The sequence below is a fragment of the Erpetoichthys calabaricus genome, chromosome 4 (genome assembly GCF_900747795.2).
Source record: "Erpetoichthys calabaricus chromosome 4, fErpCal1.3, whole genome shotgun sequence".
NCBI lineage: Eukaryota > Metazoa > Chordata > Cladistia > Polypteriformes > Polypteridae > Erpetoichthys > Erpetoichthys calabaricus.
Genome location: NC_041397.2, coordinates 184,437,571 through 184,462,867, shown reverse-complemented (window position 1 = coordinate 184,462,867; position 25,297 = coordinate 184,437,571). Strand labels below are relative to the sequence as shown.

Sequence of the window (25,297 nt, the reverse complement as noted above, 5' to 3'; positions counted from 1 at the left end):
ATCACATAATGGATGAACCTCATTCATGTTAAAATACCCAGCTAAACCTAGAAATGACACTATTGTAAGCTGGGGACAGATGGTAACTTAATCTACCTCGTTTATTTTCATTATTTAGTGATGGCCATTCTTTTTTTACGTAATTGTCTCTTTCACACTTCTTTCAAACCAGTGGTTTTCTCTGTTGTCTAGGATGTGAACATTCTTATCTTCAAATGAATGGACTCCTAACTTTATGTTACTGAAAACTGATGTGCCCAAAAATGCACAAATGCCCATTATAGAAGAGGAAAACTGTGAAACCATCTGGCTTGAAGGACAAATGCAAAACTTTGTTCTTTAAAAGTAAAGAATTTATTCAGTTAGCAAAAGAAAACAAAACTAAGGCTGACAAGTCCAAGACATAATCCAGATATGAACAACCAATGAGAATAAACCAGTGTTTCTGAGCATATTATTTACCTAAGAAATGCACTCCACAACAGTCAATGAACTCCCCATCCTGAATTACAAAAACAGATGATGGTTCCTCAGCAGTGATGTAATGGTGATAGTTCCTCAGCAGTGAGGTAATGGTTCTACTCACAGAATTCAAGGAATTTAGCCTTGAGGCTCATATACACAATGCATAATAACTAAAAAAATATAAACAAAAACATAAAAAGCAAGAAACACGTGAAAAATAATTCAAAAACAATCAAAAGGAAAATATAATTAAGCCAGGGCAGAAACCTTGGTGTGCAACATAACAAGTATGTGACTGGATCATCCACTTATTGTTCTTCTTTATAATGCATTACAGTACAGATAAATTAAAATTTTAATAATAATAATAATAATTCATTACATTTATATAGCGCTTATTTTCTTGAATATAAACCCCTGGCCAAAACATATGAAAACAGTGTCTCTCAACCACTGGGTTACAAGCTCTTCGGACAAAAAAAACGTTTCAGCGGCCTACTAGCTCACACTTATTTCTCCTCTGTACCTGTGGGCTGCGCATATAATAATAAGTGTCAAGTGGCATCCCTTACCACGCTTCAATGCTATATACCATTTTAAATCACATTTGTTTAACCAAAGGGGACCTCCCGCTCCTCCTTGAGATCGTTAATGAACATTAATAGGTAACACTGTGTCCCAATGCCAAAAAGGTTGAGACCTACCATATTAAATGATTGTCTAAAGAATTGTTAAATAAGAAATTATTCATTTAGGACCACTTTTAAATGCTTTTGTAATATTTTTGGTTTTTGTTAGAGGTTTGCATGTTTCTCGGTCCTGCATATAATTGAATGTAGCTACCATTTGTTCTCCTAGAGCTTGTATGTGCATATCTCTGAGTATCATGTTGCATGATTGTGTCTCAGCAGTTATATGTCTAATTGAAGGAATTAATGTTTTTCCATTCAATATGGAAGGAGAAGACAGAGCTGGAGGTGGCAGAGTTAAAGATGCTAAGATTTGCATTGGGTATAACAAGGATGGACAGGATTAGAAATGAGTACATTAGAGGGTCAGCTCAGGTTGGAAGGATGGGAAACAAAATCAGTGAGGCAAGATTGTGTTTGGACATGTGCAGAGGAAAGATGCTGGGTATATTGGGAAAAGGATGTTACAGATAGAGCTGCCAGGCAAGAGGAAAAGAGGAAGGCCTAAGAGAAGGTTTATGGATGTTGTGAGAGGGGATGTGCAGGTGATGGGTGTAACAGAGCAAGATACAGAGGACAGGAAGATATGGAAGAAGATGATCCGCTGTGGCAACCCCTAATGGGAGCAGCCAAAAGAAGAAGAAGATAGAAGGAGAAACTTTTGAAAGCTAACACTTCCCAAATCAGGTTATTACTTTTAATTTAATTAACACTAAGCACAGGATATACAAATGCATTGCCAGTCCTTTAGCTAAGCTGGACTCCATTATCTTTCTGTTACAGGCTGTCTTCCACTGCTGAGGTCTGGAACTAGCAGTTCCACTTAGAGTAGGGGGACAGCCAAGCCTTTGTTGCATGTCACACCCTAGGCAATACTGAGACTGCATTAGGGAGAAGAAGTTGATTCCAGGCTTAGATGATGCAGACTGAGCAGTGCGCTTGTGCTAACACTGGATTTTAATGGAGAGATTTGACATTTTAACGTTACATTCCTAGGCACACATAAGCCCTGCCTTATAATTGGCACATAGTGCAAGTTTGGCAAAGGTGAGTTAGGGTGCCAATCCTTGCTGACTACTGGAATATGTTTACAAGAGTGTCATTCAAATATTGTTGATACTGCCTCATCACATTCTGAGATTCTACATTTCAAAGAGAAACACATCCTTTACAATATTTTCACTTTAGCTGAGGTCAAGGTTCAGTGTTAGCACTGTCAGAGACAGTAGCTCAGATCTAAAGCTGCATTGAAAGTCTCACGTGTCATACCAAAGAAAAAGAGGTCAAAGCCATTTTGTCCTATAATGTTAACTGAAAATGAATATAGTGGGAGGGCATGATAATTTTGCACATCAAACAATAAATTTTTCCCTTGCTTTTCAAGGCTAGCAACAATAAACTTTACATTTTAAATAACCTTCACATTTACCATAATAAACTAGGGGTCTGCAACAGACCTCAAGGGAGGTTGAGCTGTTAAGCACTGAATACATAAAATAATTTACCAGGATTTATTCAATGATTATAATTTTAAATATGCTCTTTAATTTCTTATTAATAACAGTTGTGGGGCTGGTCATCTGTAAACAATATTTGGTTCTAATTCATTTGATTCTTTTTAAATCTCAAGGGGTTGTGCAGTGCAGGAATATTAAAGATATGTAAAATACTATATCTAAAAATGCAAGATAAAAGTTATTTTTTAATGCTTTTTTAAATATTACTGTCTTATTTTACTGTGAAATACCAAGCAACAATAAAATATTCCAAACTATTATTTTTACTATGTGAAATACTGAGGTTTTCTTAGTTTAAATTAATGCTCTGCTCAGTCTCTGTATTAGGTTTAATAATTACTTCACCCCTAGAATCCATGACAATGTAGCACCAATCAATCAGTCATTCATAACTTGCCAGGAGCATCACACTGATGCCAATATGGGATTGCAAGGAGAAAGGCTTCATACCGTTGTGTAGCACACTTAAACACCTCACACTCCCAGATATATCTATAGAAATCTCAGATAAAGGAGCACTGGAAACATGAGGTAGAAGGGTCCTTTCATCAGATTGGCCAGCCTAGCACTGACTCAGCTGTAGAATGGTCATTATTTGGGAGGCAGCTAATTGGCCGAGGTCTCCAGGACTCTGACTGTGTCTGGCTTGTCTGACTCCTTTTCTACAATCTGGCAGTGCTTCCACAACTGTTGGACAGATACTGTTGTTTTTCAGTTATGTTAATTAATTTCTACTTTATTTTTCATGTATTATAACAAATCTGTATCCTCATATGTGATAGTTTTGTATTTACTGAGTTGTATAATCTGCTGTTGCATTTTGCTTTCAGAGTTGTTGTGGTGCTCTGCACCTGCACTTGGTGAGAAGAGCTGTGCAAAAACAAAATAGTTTTAAATGCTGCTTATTGAACATTCACTCACTTAGCAGTAAAGCTGTTTTGGTAAATGATATTATATTAAGTACTATATCTGATCTGTGTCTTCTCACTGAAACCTGGCTTAGTAAATCTGACACTGTTCCTCTAGGTGAGGCGTCACCAGATGAATACTCGTTCCTTCGTAAGTCTAAAGATTCTGGTCGAGGAGGAGGACTTGGAATAATTCATTGTAACAAAATGCAAATCACTTCTAAAAATTTAGGCGACTTTACATCCTTTGAGGCATTCATTTTAAATATTAAAACAGATTCCAACACAATTATAGTGCTAGTCTACAGACCACCAGGGCCATATTCAGTGTTCATAATTGAATTTTGCAATCTTTTATCTGATTTGGCTATAAATTATGATCACATAGTATTGATGGGGGATTTTAATGTACACATTGATGTGGAAACTGACATTTTTAGCAAATGTTTTACTTATTTGTTAAATTCAGTAGGATTTTGTCAGATTGTAAAAGTCCAACTCATAATCATAACCACACATTAGATTTAATTATAACTACAAAGTTGAAATTCAAAATTTAAATATTACTCCATTAAATGAAGTTATTTCTGATCACTACTTAATTACATTTGATTTAGTCCTGCCCTTGCCAACGCACTCACAGATTAAAACAAAGACGTCTAGGTTGTAATTCTGTTTCAAAATGCATAGAAACTTTGAGCAAGTCAAGGGTAATTGTGGAAAATCATTTAGATCAGTTAACATCAAATGTAAACGTGGAAAACAATTTAGATCAGCTAACATCATATTATAATGTGACCTTGAGAGATGCTCTGGACGCAGTGGCTCCCCTTAAAACAAAAGTGATCAAAGTACATAGAAACTCTCCCTGGTTTAATGAAAACACTCGAGCTCTTAAATTAGAGTGTCGAAAACTGGAGCTCAGATTGTGAACAACAAAGCTACATGTCTTTCAAATTGCATGGACAGTGAGTGTTAAAAATATAAAAAAGCTCTCTTTAAAGCTCGCTCAGAAAACTATTTTACAATAATAGAAAGCAATAATAAAAATCCTCGGATACTGTTTAGAACAGTGGCTAAATTAACAAATGCGAATTCAGATCTACAGTGCAAACTACCAACAGATATTAGCAGTGCAGGCTTTATGAACATCTTCAATGAGAAAATTAAAAATATAAGATCCCAGATCTCAGCATCACAGTACAAACTGCATACTACAGTAGCTTAGCAGACCCTGTCTCACATTGCATTTAGGACTTTAGTAATTTTAATCCTGTAACTGAGCGGGAAGTCTTAACTTTAATTTCTTAAATGAAACCCACTACTTGTTCTCTAGATCCAGTGCCAGCAAAACTAGTAAAAAGTGCAATGGATGTTCTTGCATTGGATGTTCTATTCTAAACATTATCAATAGTTCATTATTGCATGGCACAGTACCTGATGCACTAAAAGTGTCAGTCATTAAACCATTACTTAAAAAGTCAGACCTAGACCCATACATACTTAATAATTATAGACCTATTTCAAATTTACCCTTTCTCTCTAAAATACTAGAAAAAGTAGTCACCAATCAGCTTCAGTTACACCTTACGCATTACAATTTATTTGAGAAATTCCAGTCTGGTTTCCACACTGGTCATAGTACAGAAACGGCACTAACGCAGGTTGTAAACGACATTCTGATATCCTCTGATGAAGGAAACTCCTCTGTAATTATGTTGTTAGACTTAAGAGCAGCATTTGACACTATTGACCATTCTATTTTACTGCACAGGCTAGAAAATGATGTTGGCCTTACAGGCACCGTGCTCACTTGGTTTAGTTCTTATTTTTCAAATCGATTCCAATATGTACAGAAATGTGCTGACAGTACTCCATCATTATACACAGAAGTGAGATATGGTGTCCTGCAGGGCTCTGTACTCGGACTTTTACTGTTTTCACTTTACATGCTTCCACTTGGATGAATCATTAGGAAACATAATGTTAAATTTCACTCGTATGCAGATGACACCCAGTTATACCTTTCATTTAGATCAAATGAAGTTTCTCCAATGTTGTCTTTAATTAGTTGTGTTAGTGAATTAAAGGAGTGATTGGATGAGAACTACATATCTTTAAACACCGATAAAACAGAGATGTTAATTGTTGGAGGGAATGCCGCTGATCACAACAATACTTTGTCATCATTTAACTCAGTTGGAATCACCATTAATTTTACTGAATCAGCCCGCAATCTAGGAGTTATCTTTGACTCTAGCATGTCATTTAAAGCACACGTTACAAAGTTGTCCAAATCATGTTTCTTCCATCTTAAAAATGCTGGGAAATTAAGGCGTTTTCTAAATAAGCAGGATTCTGAGAAATTAATTCATGCATTTATTTCTAGTAGGATTGACTACTGCAATGCTGTGTTCACTGGAAGTTCAAACTATTCTTTATACAGCCTCCAGTTAATCCAAAATGCTACTGCAAGAACAAGAAAATATGAACACATCATTCCAGTTCTTAAATCCTTACACTGGCTCCCAGTTAAGTTTACGGCAGATTTCAAAATTGTCCTTTTAACATATAAAGTATTAAATGGCCAAGTTCCGGCTTGCTTCTCTGAACTTATCATGACTTACAAACCAGAGCACACATTAAGATCTCAAGATGCCAGTCTGCTAATGATTCCAAGAATTAATAAAATAACAGTGGGAGGTCGAGCTTTTAATTACAGGATCCCTAAACTGTGGAAGGGTCTGCCTGCTACTATAAGAAATGCCCCTTCGGTCTCAGCTTTTAAATCCCGGCTGAAGACTCACTACTTCAGTTTAGCATATCCTGACTAGAGCTACTGATTAACTGTACAGACTGAATCTCTGTTGTTAGTCATTAGCACTAAAACATAAGTAACATGATAGATAAAATTGGATACTAACCCTCACCTCTTCTGTTTCTCTTCTCGGTACTCAAATGTGGCACTTGGTGCCACGGCCCACCTGCCAAGTTGTTTTACCTGCCTAAGGTAAAGTTATCCCTGATGGAGGATTGCAGGAATTGTGGGGTAGAGGGGTCATTTCATTGGATTGGCTGGCCCAGTGCTGACTCAGCTGTGGAATGGCCAAATGGGGGAGGCAGCTTGATGGCTTAGGTCTTCAGGACTCTAAACAAATCCAAATCATATTATGGGATATTATCTATTGTTAAATTCTGCTCCATACTTGTAAATTGTTTTATTTCTTATACTTTATTGAGGATTTGTTCTGTTCCGTGTATTGTATTGTATTGACCCCCTCCTTTTTTACACCCACTGCATGCCCAACCTACCTGGAAAGGGGTCTCTTTTTGAACTGCCTTTCCCAAGGTTTCTTTCATTTTTTTGGGAGTTTTTTCTTGTCTTCTTAGAGAGTCAAGGCTGGGGGGCTGTCAAGTGGCAGGGCCTGTTAAAGCCCATTGCAGCACTTCTTGTGTGATTTTGGGCTATACAAAAATAAATTGTATTGTATTGTATTGTACTTCTGAGATGGCAATGATGAATTTGCCATCTAGCTCTATGAAGAGGATTACTTGTTCTATTTTGTGTACTGTATTTACTTCATTGTTTGACACCTGTTGAACACCCAACCTACCTGGTTTCTCTCTGATTGCCTTTCCCAAGATTTCTTCCATTTTTTTCCCCTACAAGGAATTTTTTCTTGTCTTCTTAGAGACTCAAGGCTGGAGAGGTATCAAAAAACAGAACCTGTTAAAGCCCCTGTGTGATTTTGGGCTATACAATAAATAAAATGTTGTTGTTGTAATAGAGCACCAGTATACAGTCTCCAATCACTATGACTTGCATATCTCAGTGATAAGTTAGGAAGACAGGGAATGCATAGAACATACACATGGGGAAAGCATTTAGCGGTCACACCAAAGATGCTTGGTCTGGAATTCAAACGTGTGAGCCTGCAATGATGACCACTGAGCCACGTGCCCTTAGTGTTTGTGGTCAAATCAGGGAGGATTAATTCAAAAGTGGGAAAAACAAGCTAGTTGATTGCCATGTGTAAATATAATAAATCAATATGACATTGATATTGTAAAAAATTTACTGTTTAATTATATTTCTGACAAGACCACAGCTGGTCAAATAGTTATAAGTTTAAACAGTTTCAAAATGAGTAGCATGCATTTGCAAAACTTCAGTTTTTATAAACAGATCTGAAATGTTTTTGAGGACAGATATCAAAATCCATTCTTTAACATGAGGTGAGCTATAATTTTCTCTTGCTTGATAGTTATGGATTCAGAAGCTAGTGCTAGGCAATCTGTGTGACTGAGCAAGTCATTTAACTTGCCTGTGCTGAGATTACAATGACATTTTACTTGACACGGTGCTTAGCACGAACAAAGCTATTTAAAGTAACATCTGGCTAAAAGATTATTTTAAAAATCAAGATAGTGCACAAAAAGCTATGTCTAAATCTGATTCATCTGGCAAAACAGATTATGAAAGCACACCTTTTGCAAAATTCCATTCATTAGTCCATAAACTGAAATTTTGAAGAGAATATATACGTATACTGTATATTTTATGTGATGAGTATCCTTATTTTTTAATTTTGGAGTGAATTCACATATTGAGTCAAAAACAAGCAAACATACATAATTAACAAATATGTAACAATCAACATGAAAGCATCCTATGTGGAATTACCTCAACAGATGACAATGTACCTTTCTAATCCTGAGACTTCTTTCTCTCCTACAGAACTAAATTATTACTCTGTCTGCTGTCTTGTATCGAGCGGACTCAAATATCTAATGCTCCTGCCATGGCACATCCATTACTATTTAATCCAGTGGACACTAATGTGTGCATGGTTTAGTGCAAAATACCTGAAGCAGGCATAGCAAGCCACTCCATGTATATACTGGCCTATATTCTGCACACTGTTACCATAACAGAACTGTGATTGTTTTAATATTCATAGTGTTAAAATACTATTTCAATTCCTATTTAGAATTCAGAGGAATATCTTTATTGTCATTGTAACAAATACAACGAAATTAGGTGCAGTCCCTGCGGTGTCAAAATATAAATACATATAATTACAAAAGGATAGGAAAGTATAAGAATAAATAAGGTAGAACACAAACATGCAACATAAGACCTTAATTGCACATGAACACTATTGCACAAGATGTCATCTATTGCACTGCTGCATTGGAGGTGATTAGGTGGCATTCAGTGCCCTAATAGCAACAGGGTAGAAACTGTTATTCAGTTTATTAGTTTGTTTTGATGCTTCTATATCTTTTGCCTGATGGCAACAGTTGGAACATGTCATGAGCGGGGTGTGAGGAGTCTTTTAAGATTTTTTCCGCTTTCCTGAGGCAGCAAGAGCTGTGCAGTTCATCTTCAGCAGTCTTTATGATCCACTGAAGTGTTTTCCTTTGCACTGTTGTGCAGCTGGAAAACCACATGCAGAGGCAGTAGCACAGGATACTCTCAATACAGCAGTGATAGAAGGACGCCAGCAGTTTTTGGAGGATGTTATTTTTCCTGAGGACTACATATCTTGAATTTAAAAAGTGCATACATGAATATGAACACCACTAAATCCAGATGCAGTCAATCTTTCATATTTATTTAGACTATCAAAAATGCTTTAATGAAAATAATGATTTTTAAATTTTATATCTGAATGTAAACATTATAAACTTGTTTTGTACCAATTCTAAAAGCAATTAATTACATTTTGTATTCACTAATAAATATCTGTGTATAGCTGTTTTTTGAACCCACTTAATCCGAAAACAGCATCAGAGGGGCCTGGAGCCTATTCCAGGAGCATCAGATATATGGAGTCAATTAGCCCAGGTCAGGGCAGTAATTAATTACTGGACATGCTCATTCCTACTACTCCAATATCTTATGATAGATCATAACATTGGAAACTGCTCTGATCTGAGCTAACAGCTGGCTTTTTGTCATTATCAGATGAAGAATTTTAGCAAGTAACTTTGCATTAGTGTTCATCAATGATAATGGATGGTAGTTTTGACAGTGGGAAGAATTAGTGCCAACTAATGCTGGAGTTAATATGTTTCAACACAGATGAAAAACTAACTCATTTGAGACAAATATTTAGGCAATCGATCCTCGGATATTAGGTGATATTCAATCAGGCTGCTGTATTTTGCTCTTTTTCATAATAGAAGGGTCATCCTTAATTTCATTGTGGTTATAAAGGGATCATATTGGGCTGCGTCAGAGTCTGTAAAATGGGGAGATTCAACATATTCAGAAAAGCATCAGTGCTATCATGAGAGGTAACAGAAGCTTAGATGAAGAATTTAATTTTCTTGTGTGTTATAATTCCTGTGCTCTTTTCAATTTTGTTGTGGCCAAGAACTTTTTTTTGCAAAAATCACAGTGCTAATAGCCTGCCTGGCATAAAACCAATTCCCCTCTCTTCTGTAATAATGAATTAATATCTATTCAAATAGCAGAGACCTGTTCTTTATTTTTCTGATCATCCACATCTGCTTTTGTGCATGACCTAAATCATACTTCAAAAAAGTGACTATTTTTTACCAAGCAAGATCGAATGCAAACATAACAGAGTAATTTTTTATAAAGTCCTTATTCTCCTCCAGTGATGAAGGTTCAGAGACACAACACATGTTAGTCAGTAGAGCATTTTGGAGTGCGTGAGAGGACCCTGTGCTGGAGTGATGTCTTCTCTAGGGCTAATGTTCAGTATAGGCAATGGCTTTCTGTGACCCAGAACTGGATAAGTGGGTAGGAATATGGATGGACAAGAAAAGTTCAAAATATTTTTTATAGAGACTAATGCAAATCCAAAGCATATCAACAGAAATGCTTTGGAAGGCATTAAAAGCATATCTGAGAGGAAAACTTATATAATTCAAATCTCAAACAAATACACTCAAAATTAAAAATACATCAAATTAATTACTGAGCTTTCCTATACTGAAGTATATACACGCACAACTAACAGCACACTACTTAAAAAAAGCTGTCATCATGAAAATAATTTAATCTTTTAAATACTGGAGAAACTGAACAACTAATTTTCAAGTCACAGTACTCTTAAATATATAAATATAAATATAAAAAGGAAGTGCAAAACAGAATAGAAGAGATTAAAAATGTAAAAGAGTAAATTCAGTAAACATAAAGATATACTGTAACTAACATATTTAAGGAATATTATAAATCCATATAGACATACAAATGCAATGAAATAGAAGGTCATGTTAATATCTTTCTTTATATATTTGCATTGCCACAGTTTAGCAAACTGCTTGTTGAAGAATTCGATAAACCATCGAGGCTTACTGAAATTCGAAATGTTATAAATTTCTTCGAGTGGGAAACCTACAGGTCTAGATGGTTACTCAGCCGAATTTTACGAAAGGATATCTTTTAAAATCCCTTCATTATTGCTAGCTATGTTTGAATAAGAAAAAACAACAATATTCTACATCACATTTTATACTGGATGTTAATAACTGCCTTTCTAAATAAAAATAAAGACTCTTATTTTTATGATGTATGTGCATCATACAGACAAACTTCATTACTGATTTGCAATGTCAAGGTATTGGCCATCATTCTAGTGAAAAGAATTGAGAAAGTGCTCCCTATAATAATATCACAAGGTCAGACTGGATTCATTAAAGTCAGGCAAATATCATCAAATGTTTGCCGATTGTAGGATGTACTGTACATTCCCTCAGCAACCAAGCTCCTAGAAGTTAAGTATCCGTAGATGCAGAAAAAGCTCTTGATAGGGTAGAATGGGGAATATCTCAGATTATTTAGGAACAGAATATATAAACTGACAACACTGTCCACTATCTCCAGTGCAAATTGCAAATGCAATCAAACACTCTGGCCATTTGCCTTCAACAAAACTCAGAAATAAAGGGAATTGTAAGAGAAAGGATGGTACAAAAAAACTTCCTATGTGGATGTTATGATTCTGTTCATCTTCAACCCAAATGTATCATTACTGATATTAATAAATGTATTAAATGACTTTTACAAGATCTCTAGAATTACACTTATCTGGAACAAAGTGTGTCTTTTCCTATAAACTCGTAAGAACATAACATGCATATTATAAGGCTATCCGCATATTGTTTCAAAGCAGGTCAAGCATCTGGGGCTTGCAGACACAAACTTAAAGATCTTTTTAAACACAGTTTTAGTAGTCTGATTAAGTGAGAAGGGTCCAGCAGCAGACGTTTAGTGGCAGGCCCCTGTGACGTCATTCATGGGCCTGTGGCTAAAGGTGATAGAGATGTAGGTTTGAAAAGCCCACCTTATGTTAGAAATGGAAGTAATGTTGATGTTCAGTGCTCTTTAATGTTATTCATTTTTTTTATTAGGTTTCTTTGCAAGATCTTTTGTAAAGCGCATGTATGCCATTATTTATTATTATTGGCGATTTTGTTTAGTTTTTGTAAACCCGCTTATTCAAAGAAGGGTTGCAGAAGCACCATACATACTGCCATCATGTGATTGTACATATACACACACAAACACCACGACCAATTTATTATCAGCAATCCACCAAGCTATATGTCTTTGGAGTGGGGAAGGAAACCTACACACACATGGTGGAGAAAACATACAAAATCCATGCAGGGTGCACCTGAGATTTAAAATCCAGCACTACTCCAATGTGCTTCTCCAATTTAATACATATATTTCCATCAGATTATGTTATACTTTGAAACTTACATTATTAAGTTTGACAATTTCAAATGGTTTTGACACACAGTCTAAAAAAGACTGGTAAATGCTGCAATGAAATCTAATTATAAAATACTTGTAAAAACACATTGTATATAACTGTATACACTGTATATACACTGCACAAAAAAATTAAGGGACCACTGGAATTACATATCAGATCTCCCTAAATAAAATATTCAAGTGAAAAATCTTTACTGAGTAATCCTGTGTAATTTGTTGAGAACAAAATGATGTAATAATGGTCAATGGAAACGATTCATTTCTTTTGAGCGTGTATTCTGTCCCGAACGCCGTATTAGAGAGGCTTCTCTCCTAAGACCCAGTCCGTACAAAGTGTGCGTCACCCCGCTGGTAGTAGTGAATGTGGACAGATAGCTTTACTCACCAAGAAAGTCATTGACAACTTGAGGGTAAAAGGACGATAATTTCCTTAACCTAAAAAACAATATGGTGGAAGGTAAAGCAAATGCTAAAGCAGCGCCAATAGCAAAAAGGGAGGTAGGGACATACCAATATGTATTAATTAAATAGGGGGTGGGGTAGGAATGTACCAAACAGTCTAATAACAATATTAACACAGGCTGCTGTAGCAGCACAACGTGTATACTTATATACACTGTGGGATACAGCCCGGACACAGACAGGCAGATACTGATGGTTTACACCCAAGCATACGTTTATTCATTTTTACTATATACAAGTGTACACATAACCCAGTGTCCCTACACCAATCACCCTCAGTCCAGGCCTTTTATAATGATGCCTCTTCTCCTGACCGCCTCCACTCCTCTCCTCCGAGCTCCAGGTGTGGCGGAAGTGCTGACGTCCAGGGGCTATTTAGGCATCCAGGCACCCCCTGGCAGTGACCACGGGCCCCTATAGGGTTGAACTTCCATGCTCTGTTCCTGTGGCCCCCATACCAACCAGGGCGGCTGCCCCCTCGTGATCCAAAGGAGGCATAATCCCTCTTCTGGTCCTTCCGGGCGTCCCGGTTGGGTACTGCCCCCAGCCGCTCACCACAGTGCCCCATCGCCAGCTGAGACCCATAGGGGCCAGCGGCTCCTCCCACAAGGGCAGGTCTTCCATGAAGCAGGTCCTACTTGTGCAGGTCCAGGGTCCGGTCCTGCAACACAAAAGACAGAAACAGGGGTGGAGACGCTGCCTGGACACCAGCACCTGGCGTCCTTCCGTGCTACCCACAGGCAGCGCTCCCCCCCTCCGACTGGCACTCCGGGATTTGCCCCTTCTGCACCCCCTCCAGGGTTTCTGTGCCCCCCTAGTTGGGACATCACACAGGACCACTTGCACCCCCATCACCTGAGCCGACTTCGGGGTTTCCCTCTGCCTCCGCAGAGGGCGGCCCTTCTCCGGACATGAGCAGCCTGCCTCTTGTCCTTCCTTATTGGAGCCTATCCTATCCACTATCGGAGCTCCGCTATTTGAATCCGATCACCTACATCACGGTTCTTTTCACTGGGGCCTCCCTTTTTCTTTACAGTGCCGGTATTACTCACCTGCACTGCTGCGCCACTATGGCCGAAGATTCCAGCGTTGCGCCGATCCACCCACTGTCTCAGCGTCTTCACGGATGCGGCCGCCTTCACCTCCAGCTCCTTTAATCCATTACAGAGAGCGCGTAACACCTGAAAAAGTGACTCAGCGGGCTGAAGACAATCCAGCTTGTGCAAAGCTGCCAGCAAGCACAGCCCGTCGATCAGCCCTACACGCCGGCTGCGTGCTGTGGGGCCTTCTCCGTGGCCCAATCAGGTCCTTCCCTGGCTCAGGATGGACATTCATTGGTCCCGCCTCCGACCAACCATCGCCGGGCACGCAACACACACCGTCCAATCCCTTGCCTGCCTTGGGGAGGGACTTCTGGTTCTCGGCCATCTACCCTTCCAAGTCCCTGATGCAGTGGCGAGCCTCCGGGCAGGTCCGCAGCTGCCACGGCTTTCCGAGCTGCAGCGGCTCGTCCTCCACAGCTCTTCATGGTGCCGCCGCGCTGACAAAGCCTTGCGGATCAACACACATTTGCCACCAACGTGGATCCGGGCAGTCCTTGCCTGCAACACAGACACAAAGTCTGGCCCCCAGGGCCGACTGACATTGAGCAGGGAACTTACCCCCCAGGTCCCATCTGTCCAAGGGGATTTCCACGGCGTGGCCTTGCTAGGCACGATGCCATCCTGGGCGTCCTCAGCGGTGGTGCGGTCGTGGGAGTCCGCTGCACTCCTGCTACACCGGACGTTGTCTTCCCACATCAGGTGGGGATGGCACTTCTGGGAACCATTGCCGGTCCGCTGGGTGAGTCGCTCCTGCGGGGTTGTTTGCGTGGTGCATGTGTGGGCTCACCTGCAGCGCCGGGCCGTCCACAAAATTATTTTTATAGATGGATCCCTGCCTTGAACCAGGCAGAGAGTCCCATCTGGGATGCCATTACTATATACAAGTGTATGCACAACCCAGTGCCCCTACATCAATCACCCTCAGTCCAGGCCTTTTACAATGATGCCTCTTCTCCTGACAGCCTCCACTCCTCTCCTCCGAGCTACGTCCTCTTCCACCTGACTCCAGCCATCAAATGGAGGGAGGCGGCCCATTTTATTCTCACCGGGACATGCTCCAGGTGCCTCCTGATTAACTTCCGCCAGCACCTCCAGGTGTGGCAGAAGTGCTGACGTCCAGGGCTCTTTAGGCATCTGGGCGCCCCCTGGCGGTGACCACGGGCCCCTATAGGGTTGAGCTTCCATGCTCTGTTCCCATGGTCCCCATACCAACCAGGGCGGCTGCCCCCTCGTGGTTCGGAGGAGGCGTAATCCCTCTTCCGGTCCTTCTGGGTGTCCCGGCTGGGTACCGCCCCCAGCCACTCGCCACAATAAATAAATATTGTATATATTGTAGCGACCATCAGTGTGGATCAAGAAAGAATGTAGGATAATGTGCGTTGTTGAAATAATAAAAAATATAAAAAGGCTTATTCTTCTTAAGAGTTACAATAAGACAAAAAAAGGAACAGTGTCAGTGAGTGATGACAATAATAATAATAGGTTACATTTATATAGCACCTTTAACAATCCCAAAGCTGCTTTACAAAAATAAAAAAAGACTAAGAAGTAAAGGAAAAAGAGAAATGTTCATTAAAAAGAAAAAAAATTGAATCAGATTTGAAAGTAGGAAGGGAAGAACAGTCAGAGAGATAGGGAAAGAGAATTCCAGAATATAGGGGCCATAGCACTGAACGACAGTATGACAGTTATGGCCATGGAGAACACCCTGACTACAGCTCTAACACTTTATCAGTTCCAAAGTGGGGTAGTTATCATGACTTCCACATCTTTGCACCTTTTCATTTCAGTTCCTTACTCACTGACTCGCAGCCTGCTCTGACTTCCCTTTTTAACCCTTTTGTCTCTTTGTACAGAGAACCACACAATGCCCTCTACTGTGAACATATTATATATATATACACTGTATATATATATATACTGTATATATGTGTGTGTGTGTGTGTGTGTGTGTGTCTGTGTATGTTCAGTGCTATGTATACTTTTTATTGATTTACTTCATTTTATTTTTGTATTTATTTTTTGAAAATTTATTTTTGTCAAATGCTCAAAATTTGATTGTACTTGTACTCATAACAAGAAACCTGACTTGCTGTAACCTCTTCACCAGAATGGCACACTTTTTGAAAGTTTTAGATTTTATATACATTTTACATTTGACTCTTATAATTAGATTTTTAATTTATATGAAAACACAAAGGGTACATCTACTTCTTTAGAAAACAACAACATTTTGATTGCATTTTGTTGAATGCAATATGCTACACTGTTTGAATCTTTTAGATTTTTTATACACTAACTATGCTACCCATCTAAGAATGGTGGAAATCTAAGTAATCAACGTAGACCTTAGGGTTAGCATTTGCAGTGCACTCTCTGCTATATGCCATTTAGTATGGGATTTCGAAAAAGTGGTGCTAATGTTTGTGATGTGCCATCTATTGGAATGACAGAGACACATTAACCAAATGGACACAAAGAGAGACACACAGACACTCATCCTTTTATTATAAGTAGATTTTGCATCTGTTTCTTATTTTTAATTGATATGAAAAATACAGTATATGGTACATATACTTTTTTTTACAAAAAGCTACATTTTGGTTGAATTTTGTTCAATGCAATATGACAGAAATATTCTTGGTATCATATTTGTCAAATGAGATTACTTTTTATTTACTGATAGATATGGTATAAGCCAGAAAATGTCTAAGAATAAGATCTTGAGAGGGTGTATGCTGTTTTTAGTAAGTCAATATTTCATACTGTAGTAAGTGATGAGGTGGGAACTGCATCCATAGCCTGGTGATTCCTTAGCCATAAAGCCAAAATAACTTTACAAAGATTCACTGTCATTTTCCTGAGATTGCAATGTTGAAAGCCTATTAAACTACCTCCACAGAAATAAAAATACACATTTTTTGTTTATTATTTGTTGTTCACATCTTTGAAAAATATGATGCTTACAAAGATGTTCATAGGCATTATGCTGAATTTTATAGGCGTTAAGCTGTATTTAGCATGCTCTTTAAAACTTGGCACTACAGCTAATACTACCACTTAAAGAGCATATGTAATTTTTTGTGAAGTCTACAGTGACATCTGTTTAATTTTACTCTTTTTTTATCCAGGCTTACCATCAATGCAGAATGCCAGCTGCAGCTTCATAACTTCCCAATGGATGAGCATTCTTGTCCACTAATATTCTCCAGCTGTAAGTACTGCTTAAGTTCACACTCACTAGGAAGCTGCACAAGAATTTGTATTGTGATCTTCTACCATTCTTCTCATTCAAGGTTATTTTCAATTTGCTATACAGTATATACGTATTTCACTCTTTTGCATTACTCCTATTTCTGAAAATATTCTTAATTTTCTTAATGAAAAACACTATTGATTTTTATAAAGACAGAACTAATGTCAGTTTGGTGTCTCATTTTTTTAGGTTTATCAGTTAATGCAGTATAATGTGTTTGTATTTGTTAAATTTAAGTCAGTCTGTTAAATTATGGCATGCAGTGATTTTACCACACTTCACTGAGAGAAGGCTAACTTCTGCCTCCTTGGCTAGAGAAAGCTTCCTTTAGCTAAAGGAAAGTTTAACTTCACTAGGGTCAAAACTGCAGCGCGTGTTACACCAGCTAGTGCACTACTGCATGTTGCAGTGACATGTTAAAATTATTTTCTTTTGTCTAATTTCTGGCATAAAATTCCAAAATATGCATTGCCTTTCCTGATTGCCACATTCCAAATCAAAAGGGTCCATAACGTTAAAGTTAGTATTTATACAGAATGTGCCATCTTCTTTGCAAAACAATCTAATGTAGTGGGGATTCATTTTAGTTATGACTTTTTTGTAAAATTAACTGAATTATAGAATGTTGTGCATAAGACTTTTAAGCTACATGGGTGTGCCTAAAACAAAATAGTCACAATAATAATAACAACTGACTTACAGCAAACATGGCATTTGAAATACTGATATTGATCACTGTTAATACTGTAACTTTCTAAAATAAAATTAAATAGTATTAAAATGTGATATCTCATTTATATTCAGACAATGTAATAAAATAAATGATAATGAGCTCTTACTGCTTGAAAAGAGAATTAAAATCAAGGTGGAGCTGATGCATCTGTGATCTTATGACACAACCCACCTTGTTGGTGCAATTATTGTATGCATTTTGTTTGCTGTTAATTCAGGTTTCTGCTGGTAACAGAACATCTGAGTCTTGTTATCACCCCAGATATAGAGAATATTATTCCATACAGATTATAGCAGGATTTGACAGTAAATTAAGTTATTACTTAAACATGATTTTTGTGTCCATTAAGGATGATTAAAATATATATATTTCATATATATATATAAAATAAAAGAAAGGCTGTATGATCAGGCTTCCAGTGACACTTTGGTTTTATTTTGATATTTTTTAACAGGTGAAAGATAGCTTAGTATTCAGCAAATGTGTGAACTGAGTAAACACCCAATGTGGACAAAAATAATAATAAGAACAAAATTGTTATATAAATTATTATAACTGAAAAGGCCTTTATTTGCCTTTGAACATGACAGTCAATTAAATAAGCATAACTAATGCCATTGATTACTTTGACCAAATGACTTGCAATTACACAATTACAATGTAATGTGATGGACGGCTCACATGGGCAGGCGTCGTGGCTGGAAAGGGGCAAGGTTGCTTACCCAGATGTGAGGCCAACCCTTCAGAAGCAAGAAAAGGAAGGAAAGGATTGTCAAGCATGAAATGTCAATATGGAAGTGGGTATGCTGGCATCCCTGCCAGGACAGGCTCAGGGTCGTTGAGGCCAGCATGTTGCAAGGGCAGGTGGAGACAACCAGTCAGGACTACAGGCTCCCTAGATTTGCTAGTTTGCAGCATCCCTGGGCTAGGATTATCACACAAACACCTGTAGAGCATGCTGGGACCTGTAGTCTTGTAGGTCATCCTTGTTTGGTTTTATGGGGGCCGCCAGGGTAAGATGTTGGAATTAATAATACCTATTTTGTGGAGCTTCCACTTGTCCTGAAAGTGCTTCCATTGGGCTGTGCGTTAGCACCGGAAGTACTCCTGGGTCGAGCATAAAAGAAGCCACTCGACCTCACCTAGGTGAATTGAAGCTCACCTGAGGTGTGAGAAGGAAACACTACAAAGATACCTATTTTAGGGAACTTTGTTCAATAAAACCATTTATTTATACTCTGAACTTGTGTTTGTGAAGTTGTGTCTAGGGTTGGGGTGCTTCAACGCCCCCTACAGGTCACAATATACATGCACTATATATCGTTGTCTTAACCATAGGAAGAAAAATATACTTTAATCATGTGGGCCATCCTAACAGTATTTAGTCTTTAGGGAATCTTTCAAACCACCAAAATCAATGTACGAAAAGCAGGAACAGGCATATTGAACAGAGGAAGACCTCCTGACTGTTGTTCAGAAAATCAGAAAGGAGTTTGTATGTATGCTTTAAAAAATGTCTGAGCTGCAGAAAACCTTTTCATCATTGATGATGATGATCTTCACTTTTTGTTAAAAGCAGCACATTGCTGCTTTAGTGGTTTGGTACTTCATCTTAAATCAAATGTATCATGTAATGCTCAATACATCAAAAGTCAAGCAATGCAGGCAGAGGTGGTTATCACTTTAGAAGGCCACTAAATGGATATGGGGTGTGATAAAAAGCAGACAGCAGACAGAAAAAGGTATGGGGATGGCCACCCCGTATACTGAAAAATAAAGAAAACACAGTTTACAGAGCGAGTTCAAAATGGAATTGACTAACAGGAAAATTACTGGTCTTAAATATGGAGGAAAAAAGGAAGAGGTGGAGTCAGGATGGCCAGAATAGGAACTGATGTGGCGGTACAGTGGATTCTGGGAATGGGAAATTACATCATCAGTGTTGGCCGTAAGTGACTTCATCAGTGGGTGGATTGATGGTGATGTCATCAAGAGGCCAGATCTTTGGGTGAACTGCACAGGAACAAGAGGAGAGAGGATTAAGTGAGAGTGCCAACCCACAGTTTGTCTGACAAATATCAATATTTGAACCTGCAAACTGTCCTCCATATGCATGTGTGTGATGGGACAAATATTTCTTGACTCTTCTATTGCGTTCTTTAGATGTGTGAATGCCAAACAGTGTTTGAACTATAACACTGTAAGCAAAACTATTAGATACAGTATGTGATAATATGTATGCAGTAAATATAATATTTGTCTTGCATCTCTTCTCAGTGGAACTGCAATGGATGCCTGGATTTTTGTTATTGCACTGTTTATGCTATATATGTAAAATAAAAAATTAAACAACAGGAACTCCAGCGCTTAAAAAAATATGTGAATGCTTTGTTATTGCTGTAAAAGTCAGAATAATACAATACAAGAATACAATTTCAGCCGTGCAACAGTCTTAACATTTGTATGGTTTGTATAATATGACCTAATAAGGATTGTTTTAGTTCTCCAAGCTACTAACTTGCAGCTCTACTAGTTACACCAAAGAAAGCAATTTGAAAACAAAAGAAAATGATTAAGTATTACATGCCTAGCGCCTGATGGTGCAGGAACAGATTCTGCAGATCACCTATGCTGACATCTGTGTGCCGACAACAGTATTTTGCAGGCTTATCACTATATGGACTTGTGTGGGTATTATTAGCATAAGGTCTACATTACGCTGTGCTCCCTTGGATCCTGGCTTAGAAATGCTTTGATTTATGCCTTTAATAGTTTTTGCCGACCGAAGGTTTGAATCTTTCTTTCTTTACATTTTCGCCCTAATAAAGGGCATTTCAACAGCCTATTATGAATTATTTTTGTTTAATATTTTTTTCAATCTTATAAACTCGTCAATTAGTACGATTGTTAATGCATCATGCTTTTAACTTCTGATTTACTAAATATCACCTTTAAATCAATTAAATAATGTTTAGTGGCTTTTTTAGACAAATCATCAACTATTTCATTTCCTTTGACCCCTTTATGTGCTGGAACCCACTAAAAACTAACATACACACCCATATTCTGCAACCCATATAAATGCTTGAGTCACTTCCAATATCAAGTTTGGCCTTGGTGAAGAATTACCCATTTTAATACTCTGTACGACAGCAAAAGAATCCAAACAGATAATTACGCTGTTTGGACAAAGTTTTTAAATCCACTGTAGATCCAAAATAATGGCTATCAGTTAAGTTGTAAATACTGACAAATAATCACTTGCAATTCTGGGACACAAGAAGCTGATGCTATATTTCTCATCAAACTAATTTTGGCTCCATCCAGAAACATCCTTAATATTCCATAATAGTTTTCAGTAATATGCGTGTTTAGTATCATTGTTTCAGACAAACCTTGGTTATTTGCTTTCAATAAGTTGTATTCCCTAAATTATACTAATGTAATTGGGAAAAGCCATGGTGGTATTACCGGGATTACCACTGTGGGACTAATCTGAAAATTCATTAACCTCATGTTTTCAACTTGTGCTGAACCCACCCACCCAAAACTAACAATACTTTTTTATAGTGATCCCAGCAATCCCTTAATACACTAACAACATGATGATCATTCTTATACCCTTTAATTTTTACCCAGTACATTAATAGTAGTTGTAGTCTCCAAAGTTTTAATAGCATTTGTCCCATCTTGACTTGTACTGCAGAGTTTGGTGAGAATTTAACAGCACCACAACTGACTGTCAAAGGCTGACTCTGAATAACATCCAATTTTTTTAAAAATTGGAGTCAGATGCTGACCCAGCATAAGCTAAACAGCCATAATCAATTACTGACTTAATTAAACCTATATAAACAGGTAATAAAGCCTTTCTGGATTCTTGCTTTAGCTTCCTCACCTCGGGCCTTAAACAATCAGAGTGAGGGCTCAGCAGAAGTGATGTCAGGGTAGCCCTGCCTCTTGAGAGCTCCACCCACAAAACAAACAGATTCAACATAAAAATGAGACACAAAATCATTCATAATTAACCAAAAAACAATAAAATACATACATACACATAAATACCAACAACATCCAATTCTATTTTTTTCATATAAAATAAAATCACATTACAATGCACATCCATAAACCAATTTCTCTACTAAACACCAATGTTAAAACTCTGGGAAAAGTTCTCACAAACTTAATAGAGAAAGTAAGAGGAAACTGAATTTCAGGAAGTCAATTACTATATACCACCCTAAGTTCAACATAACATATAGATCAACTGCAAAATAGTTTCTAAAATCTTGTTGTCCTTGGATGCAGAAAAAGAGTTTAACAGATGTAAATTGGGCTATTAATTCACTGCATTATACAAATTTGAACCAAATATTTACGATGGATTAAACTACTACATTCCTGCCTTATACCTCCAGTTTCTGTAAATAATATGTTTTGATTTCTTTATTTTAACCCCTTCACCGCCCTCTGCCGGATATATCCGGCACCGTTGTTTTAATGCTAACGCCATACTGCCGGAATTATCCGGCACATTTGCCTGTGGTTATATGAATGCCTGGCAAGTAGTATAACTGACGGTTTGGCGTGGGTATTATTACTACGTTGTATTTCGACAAGTCTGTGGTTGTTTTGGCCGGTCATGTGACGTGATTCGCATGTAACAGCTGTGAATATGGCGAAACGTAAACTGACTTCAAGTGAGGCTTTGCAGGCGATTTTGGACAGTTCTGATCATGATTGTAGCAGTTCTGAAGAAGATTTTAGTGACAGTGATGAGCAGCAACGTGCGCTGCATGATATTGTGAATGAAGACGCATCGGATGACGGCGCTGAGTGGGTGTATCCCCAGCATCTCAGCTGGGCTGCTGCCCGTGGTGAACTACCTTTTCTGCATTCGTTTGAGGCAACATGTGGCTTTATTGTTGATGTAAACAATTACACTGCTGAGCAGTTTTATGAGCTGTTTGTGTCACCTGATTTGATCAGACATTTTGTTCATCAGACAAATCTGTATGCAGCACAGTTTATTGAGAAAAATCCCAATTTACCTCCACATTCCCGTGTTCGTGCTTGGTTTGACACTGATGAAAATGAAATGAAAAAATTCATTGGGATTTTGATGTTGATGGGAATAATCAGAAAACCAGATATTGAGATGTACTGGTCTACAGATCCTATGTATGCAACACCTATTTTTGCAGCTGTCATGACACGTAACCGATTCTCTTTGCTGCTGAAATTCTTTCATTTGAATGACAACAGAAACGAGCCAGATAAGAAAGATCCAAACCGCGACCACTTGTTCAAGCTACGTCCTTTGATTGATCATTTATTTGAAGCATTTCAGTTGCCCTACATGCCAGGACCGTCAGTTGCAGTTGATGAAAGTTTATTGTCGTGGAAGGGCCGCTTACAGTTTCGACAGTATCTACCATTGAAAAGGGCACGGTTTGGTATTAAGATGTTTTGCTTAGCTGAGAATTCAGGTTACATTTATAGATTTCGTGTATACACTGGCAACTTGCACAACATTTAGTGGTCAATACTGCTTGAATAAATGTAAAAAATGTAAAAAAAATGTAAAAAAGTAAAAAAACAAAAATTGTTCAGATTTCGCCTGGCGTGGGGAATATTTAGGGAGTTGGCGGTTAAAGGGTTAAAACATGAAAATGCACTAAGATATTCTTTGTCACCAGCTTTACTTAACTTTATCATTTTACTTCTTGATCTCAACTTGCGTAAGTAATTTAAGATTTGGAGAACTATAATGAAAAAAGCAACACTTTATGTAGATTATAGGGCACTTTACATTATGAAACTGTTCCATGTACTAAATGTATTGAATTCATTTTTTGAATTAGTTCTCTAAAATTTTAAGTGTTTAACGCTAGTTTATATATTTAAGAATCATAATTACAAAATTTAAATTTAAAAAACTGCAAAAATGAAAGTTTTACAACTTGATAAAATGCGTTAGACAAGAACTCATCAATTGGCTAGGAGGGTTAAAATTATTAAAGTCAATGTTCTTTAAAAATGTAACTGTAATGTTTTCCATTACACAGTAGTATATTCACAATTTTTTTAAAAATTGGAGGCAATTGGAACTTTGATTAAATGAATGCAAAAAATCCATATAGAAAAAATGTTGCACCTCATTATATGTGTGTTCTGTGTACTAGTTGCCGGTTGTTCAACACTCACAAGTTGTTATTGTTAATTGCAATTTTACAAGACATATATTTTTACCATACCCAAAGCACACAATCTTTAGAGATTTGTGTACTGACAATATATTGTGACAAATGAAACAGAAACCTCTGTGCTTTTGCTTTTTAAAAAGGGTTAGGTTTCAAAGGAAATGCAGTTTCTTGCAAGCAGTCAAAAAGCTGCATGTCAACTGCCTGAACACTAACCTCTCATATCTTACGGCAATAAATGACATTAAGTATCTCTCTTGCTACTGTCTTGATTTTTTTCCTCAGCTATGGGGCTTCTGTTTTTCTGCTCAGTCTCAGATGTGGCATCCCTACCACTCTTTAGCTGGACAGCTCTGAGAGGAAACTTTTAAATTTTACTAAGCCTGTTAAGACTGTAACAGAGTCGAGTTTTATTGAAGATTAGTTATGTTTTCTTTTGTGTTTTATTTGTTGCTGAAAGACTATAAATCTGTTAATTCTACAACAATAAGATATGAATTAAAAAAGAACTGTTTATTAATTTCGTTTGTGCAAATCAGAATCCAAAATGCAACAATACTTACATTTTTTAACAATTATATCTTAAATGTAGCGTTTTAGCAAAACATTTTATTCTGCTAAATGTAAATTGTGGACTTTATTAAAAGAAGCGTGGCCACGTTTAAGAATTGTTCCTCGTGTTATAGGGAATTGTTCTTTCTAGTTGTAAAAAAATATATGAGTAGCGTCTCCAAACCATATTAATGTTTTTTAAGCAAAATTTCCTCTAGATCAGAGGTTTTTAATGGGGGGCCACGGCTCACAAGAAGGCTTTAGTAAACTTTCAGGGCGACCTCACCATAAATTAAAATATGGCACAAAAAAAAAAAATCAGTGAAAAGCTACAGCAGATTGTCAATATTATCATTTAAAAGCGGACAGCTTTATCAGAGCTGCCTGACATGTAAATCAGGGAAACATGCAAAAAACAGAGGGGTGGCACTGTGATTGGGTGAAATAAAAAGGAAGGGTTGGGCTGAGCAAGCTTTTCTTTATGAAAGGTTGATAGGTTGATGAGCATGCCAGCATAATTGAGACAGCATGCCGTGTGGGTGATTGGTGTATGTAGAGAAAAGAACACTGGTATGAAAACTCTGGTGAGAGAACAGAGCTGGTAGCGGGGTGACCTGGGCCTGGACACCAAACAGAACATCATAAGTA

At 37.7% G+C, this 25,297-nt stretch overlaps 1 protein-coding gene across 1 annotated transcript in view; it reads left to right on the top strand.

The window, feature by feature from the left end:
• The window catches only part of LOC114650417 (gamma-aminobutyric acid type A receptor subunit gamma3), a 1,188,096-nt gene that overhangs the window by 771,126 nt on the left and 391,673 nt on the right, over positions 1 to 25,297 (top strand). The window contains exons 5-6 of the mRNA XM_051927200.1: positions 17,037 to 17,119; positions 18,601 to 18,622. Coding sequence (XP_051783160.1) covers positions 17,037 to 17,119; positions 18,601 to 18,622 — 105 coding nt within the window. The remainder of the gene's footprint in view (positions 1 to 17,036; positions 17,120 to 18,600; positions 18,623 to 25,297) is intronic.